The 25,110-nt window shown below is 35.8% G+C and overlaps 1 protein-coding gene across 1 annotated transcript; it reads left to right on the forward strand.

The window, feature by feature from the left end:
* On the forward strand, positions 4,546-23,850 carry LOC109823762 (nicastrin). The gene is made up of 16 exons (XM_020390133.1): positions 4,546-4,694; positions 5,048-5,161; positions 5,244-5,361; positions 6,139-6,218; positions 6,317-6,393; positions 6,531-6,608; positions 6,852-6,923; positions 7,029-7,102; positions 7,311-7,443; positions 7,541-7,612; positions 8,589-8,708; positions 9,897-9,968; positions 11,523-11,663; positions 12,618-12,702; positions 12,791-13,217; positions 23,014-23,850. The coding sequence occupies exons 1-16, from the start codon at positions 4,625-4,627 to the stop codon at positions 23,276-23,278; spliced, it is 1,998 nt and encodes a 665-aa protein (XP_020245722.1). The 5' UTR covers positions 4,546-4,624; the 3' UTR covers positions 23,279-23,850.

A 25,110-nucleotide genomic window follows, 5' to 3' on the forward strand; every position in this document is an offset into this window, starting at 1 on the left:
CCCCCCCCCCAAAAAAAAAAAGTTATTTGGGTAGAGACGAAAGAGAAAAAAAAATATGGAGATTATCAAAAATAATTTTCAATATGATCCTTAGATCTTCTAATTATGTCAAATAATTGTTTCTTATTATTTTTGTTAAAATCTAAGTTTTGGGTTAGTTTTGTTTTTTTGTTTGTTTGTTTTTTTTTTTTTTTTTGGGGGGGGGGGGGGTTTTTTTTTTTTTTTTTTTTGGGGGGGGGGGTGGCTTTTTGCTAACAATTAAAGTAGAGATAAAAAATTCATATAGTCCCTTAAATCTTTCATATTTAAAATTGGTCCCAAAGCTTTCATACTTGAAATTAATCCCCCAAACCTTTAACATTTGAACTTAATCCCTCCAAATCATTTTTTTTGTCTTTTTGAAGTGTTTTGAAATATCTTTTGTTCCATTTATCATCTAAATTGTTAATCATGGTTGAGTAGTGGTTAATTAGGAACAAATAATTACCAAAATCATCATAAAATCTGGACTCAAAATTATTAATTTTAAGTCTAGTATAATATTTCCCCAACTTGCACTCCAGTGAAGGTTTGTCGGGGTTTGGGATTGGAAGGATATTGATATAGCTGCGAAGTTTGCTAGTTCATCCAAAATTGTTAAAAGATGATGAAACTCTTAATTTTAACTAGCTTGTAAGTGGAGCAACTAATTTTAAATCACTTAAAATATTTAGGGAACAAAGATGGAAAAAGCCCTATATATACACACATCACCTTTACATATAGTTTTCCTCGCAATTCAATTATAATAGGAAAATGAAGTTTTAATTTCCATGTACTTTTTGCATTTAATAGTAGAAATTTAAAATAGGAATTATATTGTCATGTGGTTTTATAATTTTATAATGGAATAGTGAAATGGGTTCTTCCAATTTTATAAAGTTTTACATTAAAAAGTAGATATGTAAAAATAAATTTCCTATTTTCATATACTCCTGCAATTTTATTAATTTACCAAGTCTTCAAAGAGATTATGATTTATAATTTTTTGATATAAAAATCTAATTACAATTGATTCATTTTTTAAAGGATGTTTTAGAAGATTGAAGTATTGATTCCACGATGAGTGCATATGTTGAATTATCTAAGCATTCACGAAAAGATATTTCTTTTCGTAAAACTTTTACTTTACATTCTTCTTTTCATATTGTTGCATTTATGAAGGTTATATATACCTTATAACATGTGGTTGTTTTTTTATTAATGCATAGTACAATAATTTTATGGCAACTTAAGTATCCAATAATACCAATCATATTTGAGTTAACAATTTCTGTCTCTCTTGCCCATGTTCTGTCCTTTTGGTGTCTACTCTTTCTCATATTCACATGCAGTAATTGTATAATTGACACATTTTAGCTCCAAGAGACAAAAAAAAATTATGCCTCGTTTGGTATGGTATGGGGGAATGAGTAGGAATAGAATACAAATGCTCACTTCTCATTCATTTCTACTAAACTCAATCTCTTTTTCAAAGCGAGAATATCCATTCTCACGTCTCATCAATTCCCACTTTTATGTGAGAAATGACCATTCCCAATGAAAATGGTAGGGAATGAGCATTCCTATTTAAATGGAAATCAATACATAATTTTCCTATACATCCATTCCTACTTTATTTTGTAAACTTGCACTCAAAAGTGAGAAACAGAAATGAGCATTTCATTCTTACATTAGTTTCATTCCATTCCTTAGTCCATTCCATTCTCACTTTGCTCGGTTCTATTCTATCCCTAGGTCCATTCCTTTCTCATTCCAGTCTATTTTATAGTACCAAAATGAGGTGTAAGTTTTTGGCATATTAGATCTACAGAGTTTTGCTAATTCTATATTAAATTACTAAAGCTTCATATTTCTAACTAAAATCCAACTCCGTTAAGTTGTTCTAAATAACACTATGTCTTTTTTAACACTAAAATGTATTAAGTAGTTCTAAATAATACCCCTATTTCGAACAAACATAGGTGGAATGTTCTTTTTATTTATTTATTTGGGATCAGATTTTGTAACAAAATAAAAAAAGAAATAGATGTTCAACGTGCAAGTAAGGGCCCGTTTGGATAATGGAAGTATTAGAAATAAGAAATAGATTACGAAAGTAACTTTCAAAACTATGAAATAGGAAGTAGCGGAAATAACATTTTTTGTTTGTTTCATATATTTTTAGAAGTAATGGAAGTAGAATTTCTTCCTCTTCATTTACTTATTTTGTTTGGATAATACTTGGAAATATTACTCGGAAGTAATTAATACATGTTGCTTCCATTTTTTTATTTGGATTGTCATTGAAATAGAAATAGAAGTATTATAACACACCACAGGCCTCGAAGATTGTTGTGCTTAAAAGTTAGAAAGCTTACATCACGAATAAAACAACATCAATATAGTAGGTCAGTGAAGTCACTATTAGGGTAAATTTTAAATTGAAAAAAACATGACAAATGTTTACATTCTTATCTACTATTAACATCGACAAAAAATATTGGTCCTTCGGGCTTGCAAGTTTTTGAGCAACATATGTAATAATTTGACTTACTTACATTTTCTAGATTGTTACCCATCAAATACTATGTCCACCCAGGTATACAAGGAACATCCTTCCAAAAGTTTGGATGCTCTACAATAATGAAAGAAATCATATTTTCAGTCTTATAGGTTCCAGGTCCTTAACCTGTATGTCTGATTCACCAGACAAAATTTCAAGTAGTAAACATCCACAAATATTCTTATGATGGCTTCTTTGGAATATTTAATCATACCAGCCATGGATTATATATATCTTCTTTGCTTCTGGGTTTGGTTATTTTTTTATATCCGTCACTATGATTGTGTACCCAGCTATATCAATAAAGTTAACTAATCTCGGCCTCTAAATTCTACGGAACAAAAAGTTAAAATTTTCAATCCTCTTAAATCCACGCATGTTAGAAATAATAAATGTCATTTACACTTGTAGAAAAAATAAGTTATTAGAAATAATAAATGTGACTTACACGAACAAAAAGTTAAATGTTCCCTCCTCTTAAGTCTCTAGGTATATAAAGAGGCAAGTATAATGTTATAAGATAAGATCACAGATGACATAAATGGGCATATGGCTCAAGTGCAGGCAAACCTGCTACTAGATGCTCATCTAGGGCAGTTGTAGGAGGAGGAAGCAAAAGAGCAGGAACAACTGCCGCTGTAAGATTTGCAGTCTCATAGCGGATATAACTTCTTCATCACAAACACTCAGTATCACTCCAGCACCATTGGCAACAGCCCATCTTGGGGTCGATGGCATAAGTTGAGGATGCTTTCCAGATCCACGACTAGTACCTGAACCAGTTGGGTTAAAAAAAAGTTTATAATAGAGTCCCAGCTTTAATTACATGGTTGAGAATAAGATAACCGAAGATAGAAAATGAAAACTCTAATTGAAAACAAGGATGAACGCTTTTTGCCACGCGCGAAGACGGCATGGACTAGAATTGCCGCGAGTTGAGGGAACCTTTCACGCGGGGGACGTCGATTGTGAGGTTATCAATAGAAGGGCCAGAGTCGGTTGTTTAGAAGAGGAAGAGTCAGTTGTAATTTGATGGCTTCCGTAATTATGATTTTGAGAATCTTTTTTCCGCGTGGACCCCACTTTACATCAACTTCCGTCGTATTTCAGAGCATTCGAAGACGGAAAAATATCAAGCAAATAGAGGTGCCACGTAGACGCCACGTCAGCTTTTAAAGAAGTAGCGGATGTAGTTTTTACAGAGAAACAAACATACATTTTTATCAAGAAGTAGCAGAAGTAGCATCTACTTCCTCTACTTCTGCTATTTCATAGTCACTTTCCGTGCAAACAAATGGGCCCTAAAAGTGTTAAACTGTATTCGTATCCGAGGAAATATCTGTAACCATATCCGTTAGGATACAGATATGATTACTCAAATCTATAACCGACAGGATATAGTTACAAATATGATTTTGTAGTAAAATATCCGTATCCGAAATATCCAGATACATATTAGTCAAACTTTTACAATAGTTTCAATTATTAGATTATGGATTTGTGGTTAATTTTGATGATCAAGATGTCTAATTTTAGCTTTTCAGTTATAACGAACATATTAACGAGCTCTTTTGTATTATGTTTTCTTTCAATATTATCTAGTTTTATCATATCTGTTTTGTATCTGAATGCATATCCACTGATATATATGCATCCGTATCTGTAACCGTATCTGATTTTAGCGGATATGAATACGGATTTTTCTTACTGTATCCATAACCGTATCTGATTTTAACGGATATGAATATGAATTTTTCTTACGAGGTACATCCATATCCGTATCCGTGTGGGTAAGCCACCTAAATATGATGCCGTGTCTAGACCGAAGTCACGTGCATTTTAATAACGTGAGAATAACGATAATATCACACCCAATTTTGTCAGCCATCATCACTGACTGCCACAAGCATATTACTCATGAGTCATGAAATGACGAATGGGAAAAGAGAGTGACAATATAAAGCACTTCATACCACTTGTCTGGCTCCGTCTTCGCACTTGATGTTGGGGTGAACTGAAGGGCTGCTATCTCGCGTGAAAATGGCCAAATCCCCGCCGCCGATGCTGCTTTCAATCCTTTTGTTCCTAATTCCAACTCATCGAGTAAATGGTACGGATAGCCTCTTTCTATTTCCATTTAGAGCTTAGTCTAAAAATTCGTGCTGCGTTTTTCGCACGAGAAAATATTCTAATTTCTGATTCAATTGGTTCATGTTCTTTTAAATTTCATTATGTTTCTGTATATTTTATTGAATTTTTAATACTATTATGTTGTTATGTTGTTGGAAGAATTAGGGTTTTAACATGTTTAAGTTGCACTTGGTTGAACTTATTTAGGGTTTTGCAAAGTTATTTATTATGAGAAGGAAAAATAGGGTGTGTGTGTGTGTGTGGGGGGGGGGGGGGATGAGATGTTCACTCATGTTTCTTATCTATAATTTGTGAATTTTGGGGGAATTTCAGGAGAGAGCAGCACGTTGGAGTCCGTGCCTGATCTTGAGAAAGCAATGTACTTGAATCTTGAAGCATACGCATGTGTTCGGCTTTTGAATCTCTCGGGTGAAATTGGTTGTTCAAGTAAGTATGCAGAGAGGAGAGTCGCTGTGCTTTTTATTGATTAGAGCATTTCTTGCAATGAGCTATTACTTGTTATCTGCAGATCCTGGCCGTGGAAAAGTTGTTGCGCCCATTTCGAGATTAAAGGACGCTCAGGACCAGTTGGCGGGTGCACGGGCGCTTTTGGTGCCCCTAGCAGAAATGAGAAGTTTCTTTCACAGGCATATCAGCACTTATTTTAGGGCGCCTCTTATTTGTTACTACCTGCATTCACAGCACATTTTGAAACCTTTGCTTCATCTTGTCATAGCTTTTAAAATCTTCTAGGCCTTTTTTTAATCCAGAAATCTTCTAGGCCTTTGATAATATGAAAGGTAGAGGTCATGTCACTGATTATTCATAAATTATGCTGGTACCATCTGTCACCAGTTATGTGCTTGTTTGACGTGCTGTTTGTTGTGCTCCCACGTCCGTAATTCCATATACGAAGTTGCCCGTTTTTTGTATGACTTCCATGTACTCAAACTCAAATATACCTTTAGATAAAGTTCACTGTGGGGTGGGGGGTTACAGTAAAGCGTGTCAGAGGAAGGAAAGTTATTCTGAACATGGTAAGAGATGTTAGTTATTATGCCATAAATTATGATGAGTGGGATTCAAATTGCTGGCAACTGTTAGGATAAATAATGACTGTTGATCTAGTAGAAATGTACCCTAGGTACTATTTGGAGTTATTAAGCAAATCAATTGAGTTGCTTGCTGGCGATGCAGGTCAAGCAACATTGACGTGTAATCGGCTGGGACTGATTGATTATGACCCATAACTTAACGAAATCCTGGCCTAAACTGACAAACTTATTGTGTCTTTATTTCTTACTCAATTCTTTCTCTGTTCTTTGGGCATTGGGGGAAGGTGGTTTATGCATTGTTTGTTCTTTGTGCACTCATTTAACCTGCCAAAATTCTCATGTCTTATAGTTTTTCAGCTGAATTTTCAGGGTTTCTAATGATCCACATTTTGCAAAAAATATTGCTGGTGTTTTGGTCGACTCGACCGGACCACAGAAAATTTTGGCCGGTAATATGCTCATATTAAGTTTTGAAGGATATTTCTTATGATTTTATTATTTCATTTTGTTTTTGTAGCTAATAAACTTTCAAAGTGTTACTTCATAGGGTTTTCACCAGCTGAGAAATTTCCACAAGCTGAATTTGCACCATATCGGGACCTCAGTTACGGATGGAACCTTGCTGTAAGTCTGTGAGAGGGACATTTTTGTATATGCCAGACCATCTGCCTGTAAACTTGAAGAAATTGCATTTTACTTTTATTCCAAATTTATGTTTTTTCTACATATTCTTCTGGATGACAAACATACTTCTTATGTAGGGTTCTGGTATTATGCGGAATCACTACAATTTCCCTGTATTTTTACTCTCTGAGGAGAGTACTTCAATGGTGCAAGAGGTCAGTAGTATGCAACATATTGTTTTGTTCTTTTTCCCCCCTTGGAAGGACTTGTTACACTTTCAGATGCTAATTACGCTTGTCGTCAGTAGTGCTTTTGTGTTTTCAAAGTTTTAGATCAGTGCCTGCTAATGCTGTACATTTTTCTGATTAAATGGATCTTGCATGTCATTTAATGTAGTATTTTGCAATTTGTTCATAACCGGTTTTTGTCTAAAAGTTGTTTGCTGTCATCTGGTTTAGACTGTAGCTACAAATGAGAAGAGCAAAAATGCTTATCCAGTAGGTGTTGCAGAGTTTGACCTAGCCATGCAGGTGGGGGATTTTTCCATTAAAGTTGTACTTAATAGCTATATATTTGTCATAAATTAACACTTTTATATTTGAAAAATGTTCTCTAATATGCTTCACTTATTTTAGACAACAAATGCTGGAACACGTGATTCTGAATCTTGTCTCAGAGAGAGGACTTGTTTGCCGTTAGGTGGATACAGGTGAAATTTCCCCATGTGAATTCTTGACTGTTATGCTGCTATATTTATTGTGGAGTAGAATGTTTGTTACCACTTGTTAAGGTATTGTGATAAATAGGGCATATCACTCAGTTCAACAACTTAACAATCTAACTTACAAGTTCTATGAGAATATAGAGCTTTCTGTGCTTTAACCTTTAATTGCATAATTCTGATATCTGAAGGGCAGTGTCTGGTCTTCACTACCACCGATAAATGTTTCGTCTTTGGAGTCACCAAAGCCTATCTTGATGGTGCTTGCTTCTCAAGATTCTGCCTCCTTTTTTCGTGACAAAAGTCTTGGTGCTGATTCTCCATTGTCTGTAAGTTTATAATCTGAAATTTACACCACTTCTTGGCTGCTTTTTTCACCCTAAGTTTGGAGAATGCTATGATTAATTTATGGCAATTTGTATACAGGGATTGATTGCAATGCTGGCTGCAGTTGATGCTCTTTCTCATGTTGATGGCTTGGATGAGTTTAAAAAACAGGTCAGCTGGCTACATGCTATCATCCAAGTTCATTAGACTACCAAGAGTAGATAAATATTGTGAGATATATATTAGAAAAGCAATGCTATTGAGAATGTGGTGCTTGAGTTATGTGATTGAATGCGCAAAAGAATCCATGTGTCTATTATATTGGGTGGATATTTGGTGGAACTGGGAGAAACTGTCTTTTGGATGAAGTATATTAAAAATCTCTTGCTTTCTCCGAGTGTTAGCTGATCTCTAGCTTCCTTGTCGATTTCTGTTTATCCTGTTTCTTCTTATTGGACCTTTGGGAAGTCATTTTTGTTGCTTGGGAGGAATCCTTTAGATAAAGGTTAGAAAATTCTATCCAGAAAAGTCATACTTTATGGGTCTGCAATGTTGGTTAGTCAAGATGCTCAAAAGGATGGGCTTAGCTAAAGTCAAGATTTGAGACGGATGAACGACAATTATAAGGGTAGAAAGTGATTACATGGAAAATTGGAGGCAGCATAAATTTCTGTATAAGACAGGAATTTACTCTATGGTGGTTGTTCGTGAAAGAAACAGAGTGGACTCACAGGTACACCACCATTAGCCGTAGGATTATCTGAAGTAAATGTGATTGTAGGATGAGATATATACCTTAAAAACCTGGGTAGAGTGATGTGTTTTACTAAGAATGTTGCCCGTAACAGAGTTGACTGGCTGAAAAGAACTCAATTCATATACTCAATCTCAGAGAACCAGGATAGGAGCTATATTGTTTTATTCTTTAATCATTACAGAAGCAGTTTGTTACTTGTTCACTACATATTACAGCTTATATAGTTATTCTCTTTAATTCTGCAGGACTAACCGTGGGTTACAGTTTGCCATTTTCTTTTAACTACTCTTACTGGATTCCCATTTTATTTGCTTTAATCATCTCTTCTCATCAAAAGACAGTGCAATATATTACTTATACCATTGTTCCTTTGTTGTATATTTGTTATAGATTGTTTTTGCGGTTTTCACTGGAGAAGCTTGGGGATACCTTGGTAGCAGGAGATTTCTACATGAACTAGATTTGAGTGCAGATGCTGTTAATGGCCTTAATGGCACCATGATTGAGCAGGTGAACTTTTCATGTCCTTGTGCAATGACTATGAATTGGGGTCTCTTTCTAGATGAACCAAACATGTGATTTATTATTGTCAGAATATCAGTTCCATCTCTGCTATATTTTGAAGCCTGAGGCAGGTATGTGATTGGGAAGTATATGATACAAAATCAGCATATAGAAACTAAATATTCTACCAACATATAAGCTAACATGCACAAAGCTATTGCATGTGCAAACATATACTTCAGAAAAATTATACACTTTAATGTTTTTCTTAATAATGTTTGTGTTAGATGATTGACAGAATTAGCATTGACGGTTGCTTGATCTGTATAGATCAAGAAATTGATAGATTATATGTCATCTTTTCTCTCTGTCTTGACATTGATCATATGATTTCTCACCTACCGTGATTTCTTTATCATCTGCTACTATGTTCGCTGATCATTGACTAGGTCATGGACTGGAAGAACTATTTTCTGGGCTATGATTATGGAAGTATGCTGTCTAGTTTATATCCTTCTATCTACTAGTCAGGATGTTCCTCCTTGTGCTCCCTTTCTCAGCTGACTTTTCCAAATATGTTAAAGGAAAAATTCATTAAGGACATCATCGAGTTAATTATCATTGATACTTCATTTCCCTTCCGCTGCATTTTGTTTAACCATAAATTGTTCAGCACATAAAAGCGATACACTAAACAGTTTCTTGTTCCAGTCTACATTAGAAACTTAGTTAATTATTTTAAGACTTGTTGTTGGCATCTCAGACACTTTTTTTTCTATATGTACTAGTCAAATGAGGAGATATAGTCTTCCCGGATACTTTATTTTCGATGCTGCAAGCAGCAAGTCCATAAATCTCCATAGATAACAGGAGTGCTTAGATAATATCCTGTTGCAACCTTATTCTGTCCTTATATTGCTGCATTCTAATTTTTCCTAGACATGCCTTAGGGTAATAAAATGGGTCTTTCTATACAAACTTTTTTTAATCTTCATGCCTTGTCCTTTGGTTACACAAAAGTGCTCCTTTTCTGGCATTGTACTTGTTTATGTTATGCACTATCCATGTCAATATGCTTTCCTTTGCTGGTGATCATAGATAACAAAGAATCACAAATGTCTATCATTGTTGTGCTGTATATGTTGGAGATTAAATAAATCATCTCAAATGACTGCCATTGTTCTTGCTTTATAGGTCTTGGAGATGGGATCTGTGGGGAAAGGCTTTGGTCAAGGTGCCACAACTTTCTATGCTCACCTGCAAGGGGTGAGATTCTGCCTTTGGCTATGCTTTATCGAGCTTTATAATTGCCTTCGATGTGATATTTTTCTATACAGTTTTATATCTGAAGAACTAGTGATGCAGCTGAGCTAATAAATTCTGTGTTCTTGGATCATGTGGACTAATGGGTATGCATTTCAACAGCTTATCATTGACATTTCATACACCAAATTGTTGGCTAAAAACTTGTAGAGCTCCAAGAAGAAATGGAAGTTAATAAATAATTCTAATCATTGAAAGTACCCTCTCAAAGGAGAGAGAAAAAAGAAAAAAGAACAAAGTAAGTGGCGTGCTTATGATTATTAACGACTCTGTTAGAATATTGAAAATATAGCAACTGCAATAGTATAACTAGCTACTTGCTTGTTTTTACATTTTTATAATGACAGCCAGCAACTACATGCTTGTTTTTACATTTATAATGACACCCAGCAACTACACATGACCACAACTCATCTCCACTATAATAGGGACTGATGCAGGACAATTATGCAAAATAGGGGCAAGGGAATGGGAGGGAAAGGGGGTAAAATAAGAAATGCCTCCAAGATCCCACAATATTTGTAGCTTTCAAGACCATTCTGTCCTTCTCTACATACACCCTTCTGTTGATATGAAGGATTCTAATTATTTAGTGGCCCTCAAAGACCTGGTGAGATCTAATAATAACCTCATTACTTTTTGTGTCTTCTAATAATAAATTAAGTATATTAGAGTTTGGGCAACTGAAGTTATTTAAATTCGACTGTTGTTGTAGTTCTTGCAACGCTGAGTTTATAATACGTATACATGGAAAAAAAAAAATCTATCAAGATTAGTTAGCAGACTGACAATAAGAGCATCTATTTAGACTTGAATTACATTGTTCAAGATAGTGCTAAGGTTTAATAGTACTATCCTTGCTGAAGGAACATGAGAATGAAATTGAAAAATCTGAAACAAGGCTGTATGGGAATGACTAACCATATAACATAGCTATTGGCTGAAGTTATGATTTCCAACTATTGTAAACATAGGTTTTCAAGTCTAAAATGTCCTACGTGGTTATTTTGTAAAACATACTTGAATTGTTCAACACCATGCAATTGTCAGTTTATTTCCAACTACCATCTAGTTAAAGGTAAGGCAAACAGAAATAAAAACTTTAATGTGACATATTATTTCGACCACTGGAATTATTAGTGAAACACTAGATTTTTCCACAGTGGAGCCCATGTTCCATTGTTTTGTGCTGGAGAATAGAACTTATCAGAAGATAAAGTTTACATCTTTTGGCGTGAAGCATACAAATAGTTACTACCAGTGCAAGATTTCTGATTGAGCCTAAGCTTACTTATTCTCTCCTCTGACCTTAACCTTGTCAATCTTTTCTTCTGCTAATATTGTTTCTGTACTGCACGTGTCACCATTATATCTCCTTATGCCTATCTAATTATTAAGTTTAACTATTCAGCTTTTTATGGAAAGTTAAGTCTCATGTAAGCACATGTGTAATAATTGAAATAACAGCTCTTAGATTATTGTTACTGCTTGCTACAGGATTCATCTGCTAGAAAAGAAATCTTAAGTGCTTTCCAGACTGCCAGTAATTCGCTTGGTTCAGACAATGTTAATGTCAAAGCAGCAGATGAATCAAATCCTGGTGTACCTCCATCTTCGATAATGTCATTTTTAAGAAAGGTTGGTAATTTGAAAGCCAATATTCTAGTATAAGTTAAGGCCCATATTTTAGTCTATGATGCAAAAATATGGTCTGTGTGAAGTTAATCATGCCTATTTGTTTAGAACATTGTTCCAAGTGAAAGTTTGCAGTGAACCTAGTGAGATTTAGCACGGTGCTGGTTGTAATATAAGTGAAAACTCATCTTTTATTCGTAAAATGACAAAAAATTGCATTAATAGCTAGACTGTTTAAATTGCTTTCTTCAAATTTTATATTAATAATGTCTTCTGGTAGTTCCAGCATTTCGAGCATTAGGTTACGTTTTGTTCTGTTTTCTTATTTATTTATTTATTTTTGTAATCGTTCCCTCCCTCCCAAGACATTACTACAACAACAACAGCAGCAACAACAACAACAAGCCTTTATCCTATATATTTGGGTTTGGCTACATGCATCCTTTTCTTCCATTCCACTCTATTTCGGGTCATCTCCTCCGTTAAGTTAACCTTTATCATATTCTTCTTAGCTGCTTCCAACCAAATTCTCGTAGGTCTCCTCTAGATTTCTTTGTCGCATAAACTATAATATTATCACTTTTCCTAACCGGTGCTCTAGGTGGTCTCCATTGTGCATGACCAAACCACCTTAGTCAATTCCCTCTCATTTAATCCTCAATAGGAGCAACCTCTAAATTACTATGGATGCACTTATTTCTTATCTTATCTTTCATCTTTCAGTCTATACCTACGGGACCATCTTAATATCCTCATTTCTGCTACACATTTTTTGCACATGTTATTTTTTAATTGCCCAACATTTTGATCCATAAAACATTATTGGTGTTACAACAGTCCTATAGGTCTATTGAAATTGAAGCCAAATCTGAGTTTGCACAGCTTGCTGCATGCCATTTTTATAGGTCTATTGAAACTGAAATGGTACTGTTGTTCTGATGCTTTGACTATTTGCAGAACTCTTCAGTTTCAGGAGTTGTTTTGGAGGATTTTGATACTTCCTTTGCCAACAAGTTTTATCACAGCCATCTGGATAACCCTTGTACGTTGAACTTTCATCTTGATTGTTGTAACTGCAGGTTTAACTTGAAGTAGACATCTTATCTTTCTTTCCCCCAACTTCTATGCAGCAAATATCAACTCGTCATCAGTAGCTGTGCTGGTTGCTCGTGCCATTTATGTTATGGCTAGTGGCCGCTCACCATTAGATCTTATGACATTAAACTCCATTAAAGTTAATGTCTCAATGGTTGAAGAACTGGTGGGATGCCTGTTGACTTGTGATCCCGGCCTTTCTTGTGACATTGTGAAAAATTTTATTTCCCCTAGCAGTTCCTGCCCAAATCACTATGTTGGTGTTTTTCTTGATTCACCTTCTGACACAGAGCATCCTCAGTATGCCACTGATACTTCTAGATTTGTCTGGAACTTTTTGGCGGAAAAGACATCCACTCCAAAGAATAATTTAAGTTCCTGCACAGGAGAGTGTAGCAATAGTTATGAAGTATGCATAGGAGCAGAGACGAATGGAGGTAGATGTGTGATCTCCACAACCAGGTAATTTTATGTAACAAATATAGATATACTTATTATTTTTAAAGTGGTATTTCCTGGTATTGCTCAAATGATGAAGAAGTCAAGATATGGAACACGTAAGTCATAACTGAATCATAGATACAGGATGACCTTTGGTGAAGGTTGTCTCCTGTTCTCAAACAATCTCGTCTGTAGTTACATTTCCATAAGTAACACTAGTTTTCTTATACACATTGTTATTTGCAAAGGATTTTGAAAAAGTTTTTCATGTCTATTTGTATCTCTTACATGGATATGTATCACAACAATGGTTCATCCATAGAACACAGCTGTGCAATAGCCCACAAATAGCAGATAAACAGCCCACAAACATCAATTATAACTCTTGTACACTAATCATGTTGTGTGACCTTTTAGGCTAATAGGTAATTATACATAATGATAACCTATACTATTAATGTTGTTTGACTACATGTGCTAACAGTCCCCCTCAAACTGAAGATGGTAATTGTACCAGCTTAAGTTTGGAAACTAGCCTTGCAAATGAGTCGACCGTTGGGGTGGCAAACGGGTCGGGTCGGGTCGGGTCATAGTTGACCCGACCCGTATAAGTGTGACCTGACCCGACCCATTTAATAAATGGATTAATGCAATCCGACCCGTTTATTAAACGGGTTACCCAACCTGACCCATATAACCCGAATGACCCATTTAATAATTAATGTTTTTTTTCCACTTACTTGAATAATCAAATCTATAACCCCGAATGACTGATTCAAATTGATATTACTGAAAAAAAGGTTCAGATGAAAAAAATCATCCATGCAACTAGTTGGGTTTGTTCTATGTTACAAATTATGATTGGGTTGTGAGCTTATCTTGTTTTGTTTGATCATAGGAAAAAGATCGATCAGATATTCTAATCGTGTATAACTTTAACTAGGTAGATATTGAAGAATAAATGGTGAAGATTATAAGCATTGCATCATATGAGCATGTAAGTATCAAAGATATAAGTAACAAACACTAGTAGATAAGTTCCTGTTTCAGATGTATGAAGTGACAAAAGTCATATCAGAACAAGAATATAACAGTGAGATTCATGCGTAAGAATCAAAATAGGACAAGAACACCTAAAGTGCTAACAAATATCAAACTATCATAATACAATCAGCTAGTTCTTGATACTAAAATTAAGCACTAGTTAAGCAGTTCAGAAATTCAATTTGGCAAAATAAATGAATAAAACAGAGTTATTATGCATAGTTCAGTCGTATGAACTGATCAAAACTTCATCACTGCCTGTACATCTTGGTGAAGATAGGGTTGGATATCTCCTCGAGTTTCTTCTTCGTATACTCAAACTCCTTGGTATCAGCCAACTAGTTACGGTCCAGCCACTGGATTGCTTGCTCTACTGCATTCTTGATCCTTTTTTTATCAGCAAAAGAAATCTTCGAGGAAACCTTTTCATCCCTAATACTGTTCTTCAGGCTATATGTACAGGTCTCCAGTGCATTCCTGGCCTCAAACCTTCTCTTGTTCGCTGCATCTTCTGCCTTGAACTTTTCTGCCATGAGAACCATCCTCTCGATCTCCTCCAACCATTGACCCAACAACTGTTTTAAAAAACCTCCGCCTAGTCCGCTTAGGCGTACGCCTTAACCTAGGCGGTACCTAGGCCGCCTAACTAGCGCCTAGCGCCTAGGCAGTATTTAAGCTGCCCATCTAGATTTTACGAGCGTTTAGGGGAGCATTGTCTGCTTACGTAGATTGCACTCTGTAGGCCTTGATTGTGATTTTATGTGTCGTAGCCTACACGTCCTCCAAACTCCATTAACCTCCAAATATGAACATCTTCGCTACCTCCTCCGACCTTCAGCAAAACCTCATCGACCCCCACTTAAATGAAGAAAGAAAAAAAACGCTCAAAAACCGTTTAGGCGCCCGCCTAGGCGACTAAGCGCTGGGCGTCAAGTCCGACGCCTAAAAGCGCCCAACGTTTAATGTAACATTGGACCCAGCAAAGAGCAGTATGTTCCAGTCCAGAGTACTGAGAATTCCCCCAGATTCATACATTTGGTCCATTGATGAAGCTTCAATGGACGTATAGTCTTGTGAGGTAAAGTAATTTCCTTTCTCTATGACGATGGCCTTGTAGCCTGAGCTCGAAAGGATAGAAGCTGCAACTCCGCCACCATAGTCTGAGCCAATAATAACAGCATCACATTCAACATGTTAACAACCAAAAAAGAACAGCCGCAATCATAAGTAATCGAACAGATACCAAAATGCCGATCTGACCTTGAAAAACAAATGCTATCACTCCTGTCCAAGGAAACATATTAAAACAATCAAATAAAGAGCTTTACTTACAAATAAATCAAACCATACCAACTTTATAGTTTTGATTATTCAAGTAATCGAAGTTTATATTAGGCCAAGGAGACTACATAGTATAAGAGATTCATACTTGTATTGGCATAGATTCTCCAACATCTAATTGCATGATATCCTCGGAAAGCTCATCTAATTTTGGTTGCATGTCATCTATCATTAATAAAAAAATAAGAAAACCAATAAGCAAATTCATAACATGTATTTTGATGAAAAAAAACATAAAAATATAACATTAGTAATTGTCTACCTTTGATACCATATAACCAATCACGCGTGCAAACTAAAACCTCCACATTGTTAGGCTTAAGAGTGCTACGGTATTGGTTAAGGATTCTCCCACTTACACTAAAAGTACTCTCTGAAGCAATCGTAGAAATAGGAACCGTCATTATGTCCCTTGCCAATAGAGAGAGCTCGGGGTATCTATGCTCATTAATTTTCCAAAATGAAAGAATATCGAGTTGTGCACCACGATCAAGTCTTGGTTCATCCAAATAAAGTTCTAATTGGGTCTTTTGAGAACTAATAATTTCTTGACTTTCAAACGAGTCGAATTCCTAAATATAGAAAAACATGAGAGAATAAATATATGCAAGATATATATGAACGATCAAAAAGCAAGAGCAACTTCCATGCTATATTGTGTTTTTATATTTAGGAGGGAATATGTGCATGGCATACCTACATTCTATGAAGCACGAACACGGACACGGCGACACGGACACGACACGGACACGGACACGGTAAAACCCAAAAAAATAGAACACGGTGACACGGCTAGAATTTTTTAATATTATTATTATATATAGATAAATTTATAAAATTCAAATAACAAACTAAAATGTAATCCTCAAACACAAAATAGTAAGCTACTAACAAGTCTATATATAAATTTATATATAGATAATTTGAAGTGTTTATTGAACTAATTCCAATAGAAAAATATCCAAGAAAAAACACAAAACCTGCTAACGAAATATGTGCAATTTCTAAAAGAAACTAGTTTTGTAGGGCCTGAGGAATAGAAGGCCCATTTGTATTCTGTCAAAAAATAAAGGCCCATTCTCTCTACCGATCTTATCCATTCGCTATTATCTCTCTCTAAACCCTAGTCTTCTCTCTCATCGAGTTCTTAATCGCAGGCCACGTATTAAAGGTAAGCGACGAGCGATGAAGAGGGAGACAGAGAGATTGAGAGAGAGTCGGATTGAGAGAGAGAGAGGGGGGGGGGAGAGAGAGAGAGAATCAGAGAGAGAGAGAGACGAAGGGGGAGGAAGAGCCGATCTCGAGCTCGAGAGAGGCGAGGATGAGGAAGAGACGATCTCAAGGGAGAGAGAGACGAGGACGAGGAAGAGCGGGAGGGTAAGTAATGAAATTAGGGTTTGTGTTTGGGTTTGAGTTTGGGTTTCGGGTTTCTTTTTTGTTCGCGAACGAGTCAGGAACTAATCGGGGGTGTGTCGGGGCGTTGACCCGCGTCGGTGGAGTTAACCGCGTGTCCGACGCGTGTCGAGCGCGTGTCCACATCCGACACGCGTCGGACACGGACTCGGGTCCAAGTTTGGCGTGTCTGTGCTTCAGAGCCTACATTAGATCTGTAAAAGAAAAAAAACGTATTCATGAACGTGGCCCTGTAAAAGCCTGGTAGTATGTTGGCATACCTACATTAGATCTGCAGTGTTATTTTTAAATAGAAAATCAAGTAACAATCCATGAAGCAGGACAACCAACAAAGAATAGTGCATGTGAAGTATTGCTTATATAACTTGTTAAAGAAAAATTAGGCATTCATTGCACAAGAAGTTTTTGATCCATAAAAATGCATGAGTGGTTGGACCTAAATTGTGCTAAGATTTTTATTCTCAGAACTCAATAAGTTACCGAAACAGCAATGAGAAAAAAGGTTTATACATTGATTTGAACTAGGCAGGGAAAATAAAATGAGGATAGCCAAAGAACTACATAAATGACATCAATTACCTGTAAACAAGATCCAACTATTTGTCATTGTGTCAACCTGTTAACCTGATGCATATTAATGTTCATGTCTGCATATTAATGTTCATGTCTGTGCCTCATCTAATGTGTTTGTGTCATGCTCGACAAGATATTATTGTACTAGGAAAAATATAGCTTAACACTATTATCTTTTGCATTAGTTGTGAACAAACTTACTGCATATATACAATATGAAGTCTCATGTAGTATGTTATTTACTCTCACACGCACCTGTCAACTATTGAGAAAGATTTAACTGATGAGCACGTTACAATGTGGAAGTTGCAAGAAATTATACACATACAAGATATAAATACATGCAAAAATAATAAAAACTAAGAGATATACTAATTACTTGAGAAAGAAATTACCCTCAACTCCTCAAGATATCAATGCAATCTTGATCAATTGTGTCATCATACACACGAGAAGTTCCCTCCTTGCTTGATTTCTCCAAGTTTCTTCTTCTATCACCATCCATATTGCTCGAGTACTCATTAAAGAGAGAAAAGCTTGTCTTTCACATTCTTAAGCTTCGTAGAATTGTGTCCCTATGAAGCACGGACACGCATAACATGAAGCCGTGTCCGTGTCGGACACACGTGTCGAACACACGTATCCTATGTATTTTTTAGGATTTGCCTCGTGTCGGCGTATCGGATGGTCGTGTCGGATCCGTGTCCGTGCTACATAGTTGTGTCCATATAGCCCATAATAGCAAAACTCTACAAATTGCATTTTGTATCGGGGATCCAAGATGCACGCAATAGCAAGTAGAACATTGTACTCACTCTAATATTTTTCAAATTTCTTGTACATTTTGGTTGCTATTAACTTAACATATTCATCATCATCTTTCATCCCACTCTTTAAAGTACGTTGCACAACAAATACTTGAAGAAAGTAGAGATTAGTCATTGGATAATTTGTACCGGAGAAAAGACAAGTGACGTTATAGAAAGTGGCTAATAACCTCTTAACCTTCTCGGCCTTATCCCATTCTTCTTGAGATGGACAAAGTCTTAAGTAGTTGGAATCACTCAATTGCATGTGTATAAATGCACGACGATAGTATAAAGCACTCTCAAGCATTAGAAAAGTAGCATTCCATCTTGTTGGAACATCTTGCCTTCAACTCTTCTTCACTTCCAAAGATTCATAAGAGAGACATTCTCAAAATTTTTGTTTTCTAATTTGAGAGCCTTTTATATACTTGACGCTTTCTCGAATTTTATCAATACAATCATGAACTTCTTTTAAACCCTATTGGACAATCAAGTTGAGGATATGAGTACAACATCTAATATGAAAAAGTTCTCCCTTCCCAAGAAGTGCTTTTTTCAAATTAAGTTGTTTTTTTAATAAATCAACAAAAACATCATTTACGGAGGCATTATCAAGAGTGAAAGAAAACAACTTCTTTTTAATTTTTCAATCAACTAACAACTTATAAATCTTCTCACAAATGGCAACACCGGAATGAGGAGGTGACATATAAGAAAAGTTAAGAACCCGATTTTGTAATTTTCACTCATGATCAATGTAGTGTGCCGTGAGACAAATATATCCGTCGGTGGCTATTGATGTCCACAAATCGGAAGTCAAGTTAATTCTACGCGGAATCGATTCAAAAGCTTCTTTAAGCCTATTTTTTTTTCTCTTCCATAGATTTTAAGAACATCGACTTTAACCGTATTTCTTGATATGTGTTTTATATCCTCACAAAGATAAGAGAAGATTGCTTGAATACTTTCATACTCAACAAATTAAAATGACAAATCGTGCATAATGATGGCCGAGATTAAGGGTCCCCTAAACTTATCCGGGTCAAAATTAAATCTCGAGGAACCCATTATAGAATCTTTTGAGTTAGATAGACCTTCAATATCCTCTCTAGTAGATTTCTTACAATTTTTCATGTGTCTTAACATGTTCTTTGTTCCATGGTTACCTTCGACAATATATTTGATTCCACACTTTTTACATATTGAATATTGTTTTCCACCTAGCTCTTGAACAAGGTCAAACATTTTTTAAGCTTTGGACGTTAATTTTTTTCAGCTTCCAACATTTATCGCTTTGGAATTTTTTTGAACAGGACTAGACATGTCTTCTAATTCTTCATTAGATGAATCCACTTCTACATTATCTGCTATAGAATTATGGGTAGAATTAGACTCCATTAACTGTGATGAAAATTATAGAACTAAAATTAGAGATGAACTAGATCCACTGAATACTTTCCACTATCCTGAAACATGGCTTCATGCATTGAACAACCAGAATAAACATAGTGAACCAAATAAAATAGTTAGATTCATATAATCCACCATTGCCAGAATCACAATATCTGGGGAAAAAAATCAAAAGAGTATACCAAACTCACTAAATAGCAACAATAAACAGACATCATGAACATTACATACGAAGAACTGAAGAGCATGAACATCACATACGAAGAACTGAAGAGCATGGTTATTACATGAACCACATGATCATCAGATGTGATGTTATATTGACAATCTGATTACGTTGATGCAAAACTCATCCACAGTGAAGTACAAAGTCAGCATAAAAAAGTTATATTGACAATCTGATTACGTTGATGCAAAACTCATCCACAGTGAAGTACAAAGTCAGCATAAAAAATAAAAACTACAAGCATAAGTAGAATTATGCAAAACTCATCCACAGTGAAGTACAAAGTCAGCATAAAAAATAAAAACTACAAGCATAAGTAGAATTAAAGAATATAAACATACATTGCATAGTCAAAAACCGAGTTAAGAATATAAACTCCTCAATTCTAATATGATCTCAAGACATGAAAATTGAAAGAAAATCCCAAAATTAACGCCCATAAAACTGAGTTAAGAATATAAATTTATCAATACTAATATGATCTCAAGACTAAAACATATTATAAAGCTCCTCAATTCATTACATTAATGCCCATAAAAGTAAAAGCAAGAAAATCCCAAAATTGAAAGAAGACAGGATGAAAAAAAAAATCCCCAAAATTGATAGAAGACAATATCAAAAAGCCCTAGCTAAGAGTGTACCTCAAAATCCAGTGATCAAGAGGAATTGGGCTCGATCGGAGAGAGGGAGGAGTAACTATGACTCGATGGAGAGAGGAGAACTCGAGCGCTCGATGGAGAGAGGAGAACTCCAGTGCTCGATAGGAGAGAGAGGAACTATGGTTCGAGGATCGCTGCTGCTCGCCGCCGCTCGCTGCTCGAGGGGAGAGAGAGGAACTATGGTTCGAGGATCGTTGCTACTCGTTGCCGCTCGAGAGGAGTGAGGGAAATCTAGGGTTTCGTTTATGAGAGACGAATGGATGATGGGTTGCTACCTCAATTACGAGTCGGGTGTTATCGCCTTATCAGGTCATTGTTAGTTTATACGGGTCAGTTCGGGTCAACCCGAATTGACCCATTTAATAAATAGATTAGTTCAGGTTGACCCGTTTATGACCCGACCCATGTAATTCGACCCATACACATAATAAACGGGTCAGGTCGGGTCGGGTTGATGGGTCGGGTCATAAATTGCCACCCCTACAAATGACTTAGGGAGATGAGCTTTGGTGAAGAGATCTGCCGGTTGATCCGCAAAGGAGATAGGTAGCACCGGCCCAGTTAGTATCTGAATAGGCACATATCTCAAGAGTGGAGTTAGCTGAAAATTAAGGCTACGAAATAGGGTGCCTTTGATGTAGCAGAGAATGTGCAAAACACCAACAAAATGAAACGCGCTGTTGTCATAAATTGACTAACAAGATGAACAACGTAGACAATATTTGGTGAGGCAGCAGTCGGATATACTAAACTACACACCAGCAGTCTGTATAATGTAGCATCAGGGAGTAGAGTGCCATCCACCGGAGTAAACCGAACATTGGGTTCTAGGGGAGTGGAGGCAATCTTATTATCAGTGAGGCTAGCAGGAAGTAAAATTAGAAGCATATTTTCCCTGAGATAAATAATAACCATGAACACGAGAGATAACTTCAAACCCAAGAAGGTAAGAGGACCAAGATCCATCAAGTCAAAATGCTGATTGAGAAAGTCGTTGAGATCTTACTGCAGTAATAGCATAGGCTATCATTATGTATAGTTACCTATTAGCTTAAAGGGTCACAACGCCATTATACAAGAGCTATCATTGTTGTTTTTTGGCTGTAGGCTATTTGTGGGCTATTGCACAGCTGTGTTCATCTGGGGATGAAGCATTGTCGTTATATATATCCATGTAAGAGATAAAACTTAGATGAAAAACTTCTTCGAAATTCCTCTGCAAATAAGATGTACCAGAGCTGGTGACGAGCTTCCTCTCCAAATCTCTGTAATTAGTTCCCAAGTCCTCCACCTTTTCTCTATACACCACCTCTACCACTGACCTCCTGCACCGATTTCCGCTAATGAGCCTTGCCGACGCATTCTCAGATCTCACTGTGGTCCCTCTTTGTGTGAGTAACCCCAATGCCTTTGACAGGCTTCATCGACGTCTCTGATCAGATATAACAGATGCTTCAACAAATCCATGTTGTTCTCATTGTTCTATGAGAAGTAAAAGCTGTAGGAAAAGTATTTCCCGCCTTGGTGTGTGTTTATAACTACTTTTTCTTCTAAGAATGTAATAAAATGTCATTCTTCTCAGAATTGATTATTAGTTGAAGTATGGATTCATCAGTTTTAATACAGAGTAAAGGCATCTAAAGACATTTTTTATTTTTGACTTATATTTTTATGCCTTTTTGCACCTTAGCAGTCAGTTGTAGGATACAAATCAACTTATCCCTGTTCTGAAGTGTTTTTCAACATAATACCAGATGGGAAGAACTTTCTATTTTATTTGGTATATTCTTTAGGAAGAGGCTTTGAAGATACGTAGAAAAGTACTTCAAAAAGATGTACCCATGTAGATAAATATTCAATTCCTGGATACTCTGGCATCTGATGAATAAATGTAAGATAGTTCTTCTTGACATTACTTAAACTTTGCAGTGTATTTTAAATGGGTCGAAAACATATTCTAGATGTATTAGAGCGTAGAAGTTAAAAGTTGAATATGCGAATGATGGGTAAGTCTACTACTACTAATATATTGTGGCATGCTTCATACATGACTAGTTTAATTTATATATATCATCTATATTATTCTCTGTCCCTCTCCGATTCCCAAGAGTAGTTTAGACCTTTTATTTAAGTCATGAACGCCATCACCAACAATTTCCAACACTTCATGGTATTTTTTTTCCAGTTTTGAATACTTTTTTTCTAATAAAAATAAGTTTATGATATTCCTTTACAAAAGTCCTCAATTTCATGGTAATTTTGTGAATTTTAGCCAAAAGCTTTCTGTAGAATTCAGGCTTTCATCATATTGATTATATAATACCAAGAATTTCATATTTCAGATACATTCCAGCATATTCTACACGGCTAAAGTTTGAGGATGGATCATGGCATGTTATGCCTGTGGACGCCTCTGATTCGATGGGCGCAGTGGATCCAGTATGGACAGAAAGCTTTTGGGATACAATTGGAGTGCGAGTTTATACAGTTCAAAGTTCATCATATGATCGCCTTATTCTTGTTGCTGGAGTGATTCTCACCGTATCTTCTTACATTGCAGCTACCTACATCAGAAATTACCTCTCGAAAGCTCTAAAGAGGGATTGATACACAAGAAAGCAAAGGTTTGGACAATTATATTACGGGATTCTGTATTATTTTGCTTGAAGGCTGTGAAACAAGTGGATTGGTCTGGGTTTTATTCCGGGTTTACTTGAGCTACAGAATGTACTTTTACATGTGTAGCGTAGAGTTAACATAGTTGCTGGAAGTACCAATTTTACACGTAAAAAGGAACTATTTATCTATTTACCTGTAGATATCAAGCTCTAGTGGTCTTTTATCAGCGTGCAAAGTGTTATGGTTATTTACCACAATTCAGCGGGAACTTTTGAAAATTGTGAGCATGACGAATTATGATGGCTAATGATTAACAGGGAGAAAGATGCATGAGCAAAATATATCATGTCCAGGAATGAAAGATTCTCTTTTATGGTCCAAGAAGCATGTGATGTACTTTCCTTATACTTCTCGGAGCAAATAATTGAGAGTAAGGTGATCTGGACTATGTAGTGGCGTGATAAAATGTCGAAACCATCTCCCTCCTTGGTATCTTTACAGATTGGAAAGCTCTGTACCGTGTGGAACGTTCTGATAGGATTTCTGCTTAATTTTATTGATTTCCTATTGATCTTTCTTTGGGTAATAATATCTCTACACTGTATAATGAGGTTCTTGTATTTTTCCCATCAGGCGAAGAAAATGCACACTGGATACCTGTTTTTACTGAAAAAAGCGGAGACAACTCAGCAAGATAAGGATCAGAGATATTGAAATGAATACCTATTTTCAGGAATTACCTGGCCGTAACCTGTGTTGTTCTAATTGAAGAAACTATTGGGGTTGTCTTGGTAAGTACAATAAATGCCTAACGTTAAGGAATATTACCATTAGTTGGTGGAAATGAACCGAATTTGAATTAAATATCCTAGTATTCGTATTCGGACCATATGTGACTATTTGAATTCATATACGAATAGGAAACCAGTATTCGAATTTGATTTGGATAATGTTCGAATATCTAATAACTATTTGCGAATATTCCTTAATTAAGAGTGTTTGGGTAGTCTTTACGAATTATTCGGTAGATATTCGGCAAATATTCATTATCCTAGTCATATAATAGAGCCAAACATGAAATACCTAATGAAAATGCAGCCTTTTGATATTTAATATTCACAAATTAAAAACTATTTATCCACATTTGCAAGCTCCAAAATGAAATTTAAAGGGCTAAAATGTATAAACAAATAGTTTATTAAACAAACGAATCAAATATACCTATGATTAAATTCTAATCGTTTATAAACCGAATAATGAAAACTATTCCTTTATTATTAAATGAACCATCGAATCGAATGTGGTCGGATACTAGAGCGAATAAAAATCGAACTATTTGTTAAACATTTGGTTCATTTCCACCCCTAATTACCATCATATAATGTGGTATATGCATCTGTAGTTACTTGTGGTAGTTACTTGTGGATAACAATTGATAGGGTTTTATCATATTAGACTCCCCGATCTTTGTTAACGGAATATTAGACCTCAACTATTTTAACTTGTTTTCAGAAGGGATTGATTACAACCCAGTATCCTGAAGTATGATGTAATTATACGATAAGTATGATGAAATTTTACGAATGATCATCGAGTCCGTGTATCTATATGAGTAACTCTAAGGTTATTTGTGTGTGTTTGTTTGCTGTTGAGTGCTGTTTTTCGCTTCTTTTATATTGGTGGGGGTGGGGGGGGGGGTCTCGGGGGCTTAAGCAATTTTTAACATAGTGGCAATATCTTTTCATACGGTGTCAAGGCAATATAAAGCTAAATCTTACTAGCCATGAATTTCTAAAGTAGACTAAGAAAATACAGCTTTA

The sequence above is a fragment of the Asparagus officinalis genome, chromosome 9 (assembly GCF_001876935.1).
Source record: "Asparagus officinalis chromosome 9, Aspof.V1, whole genome shotgun sequence".
Classification (NCBI taxonomy): domain Eukaryota; kingdom Viridiplantae; phylum Streptophyta; class Magnoliopsida; order Asparagales; family Asparagaceae; genus Asparagus; species Asparagus officinalis.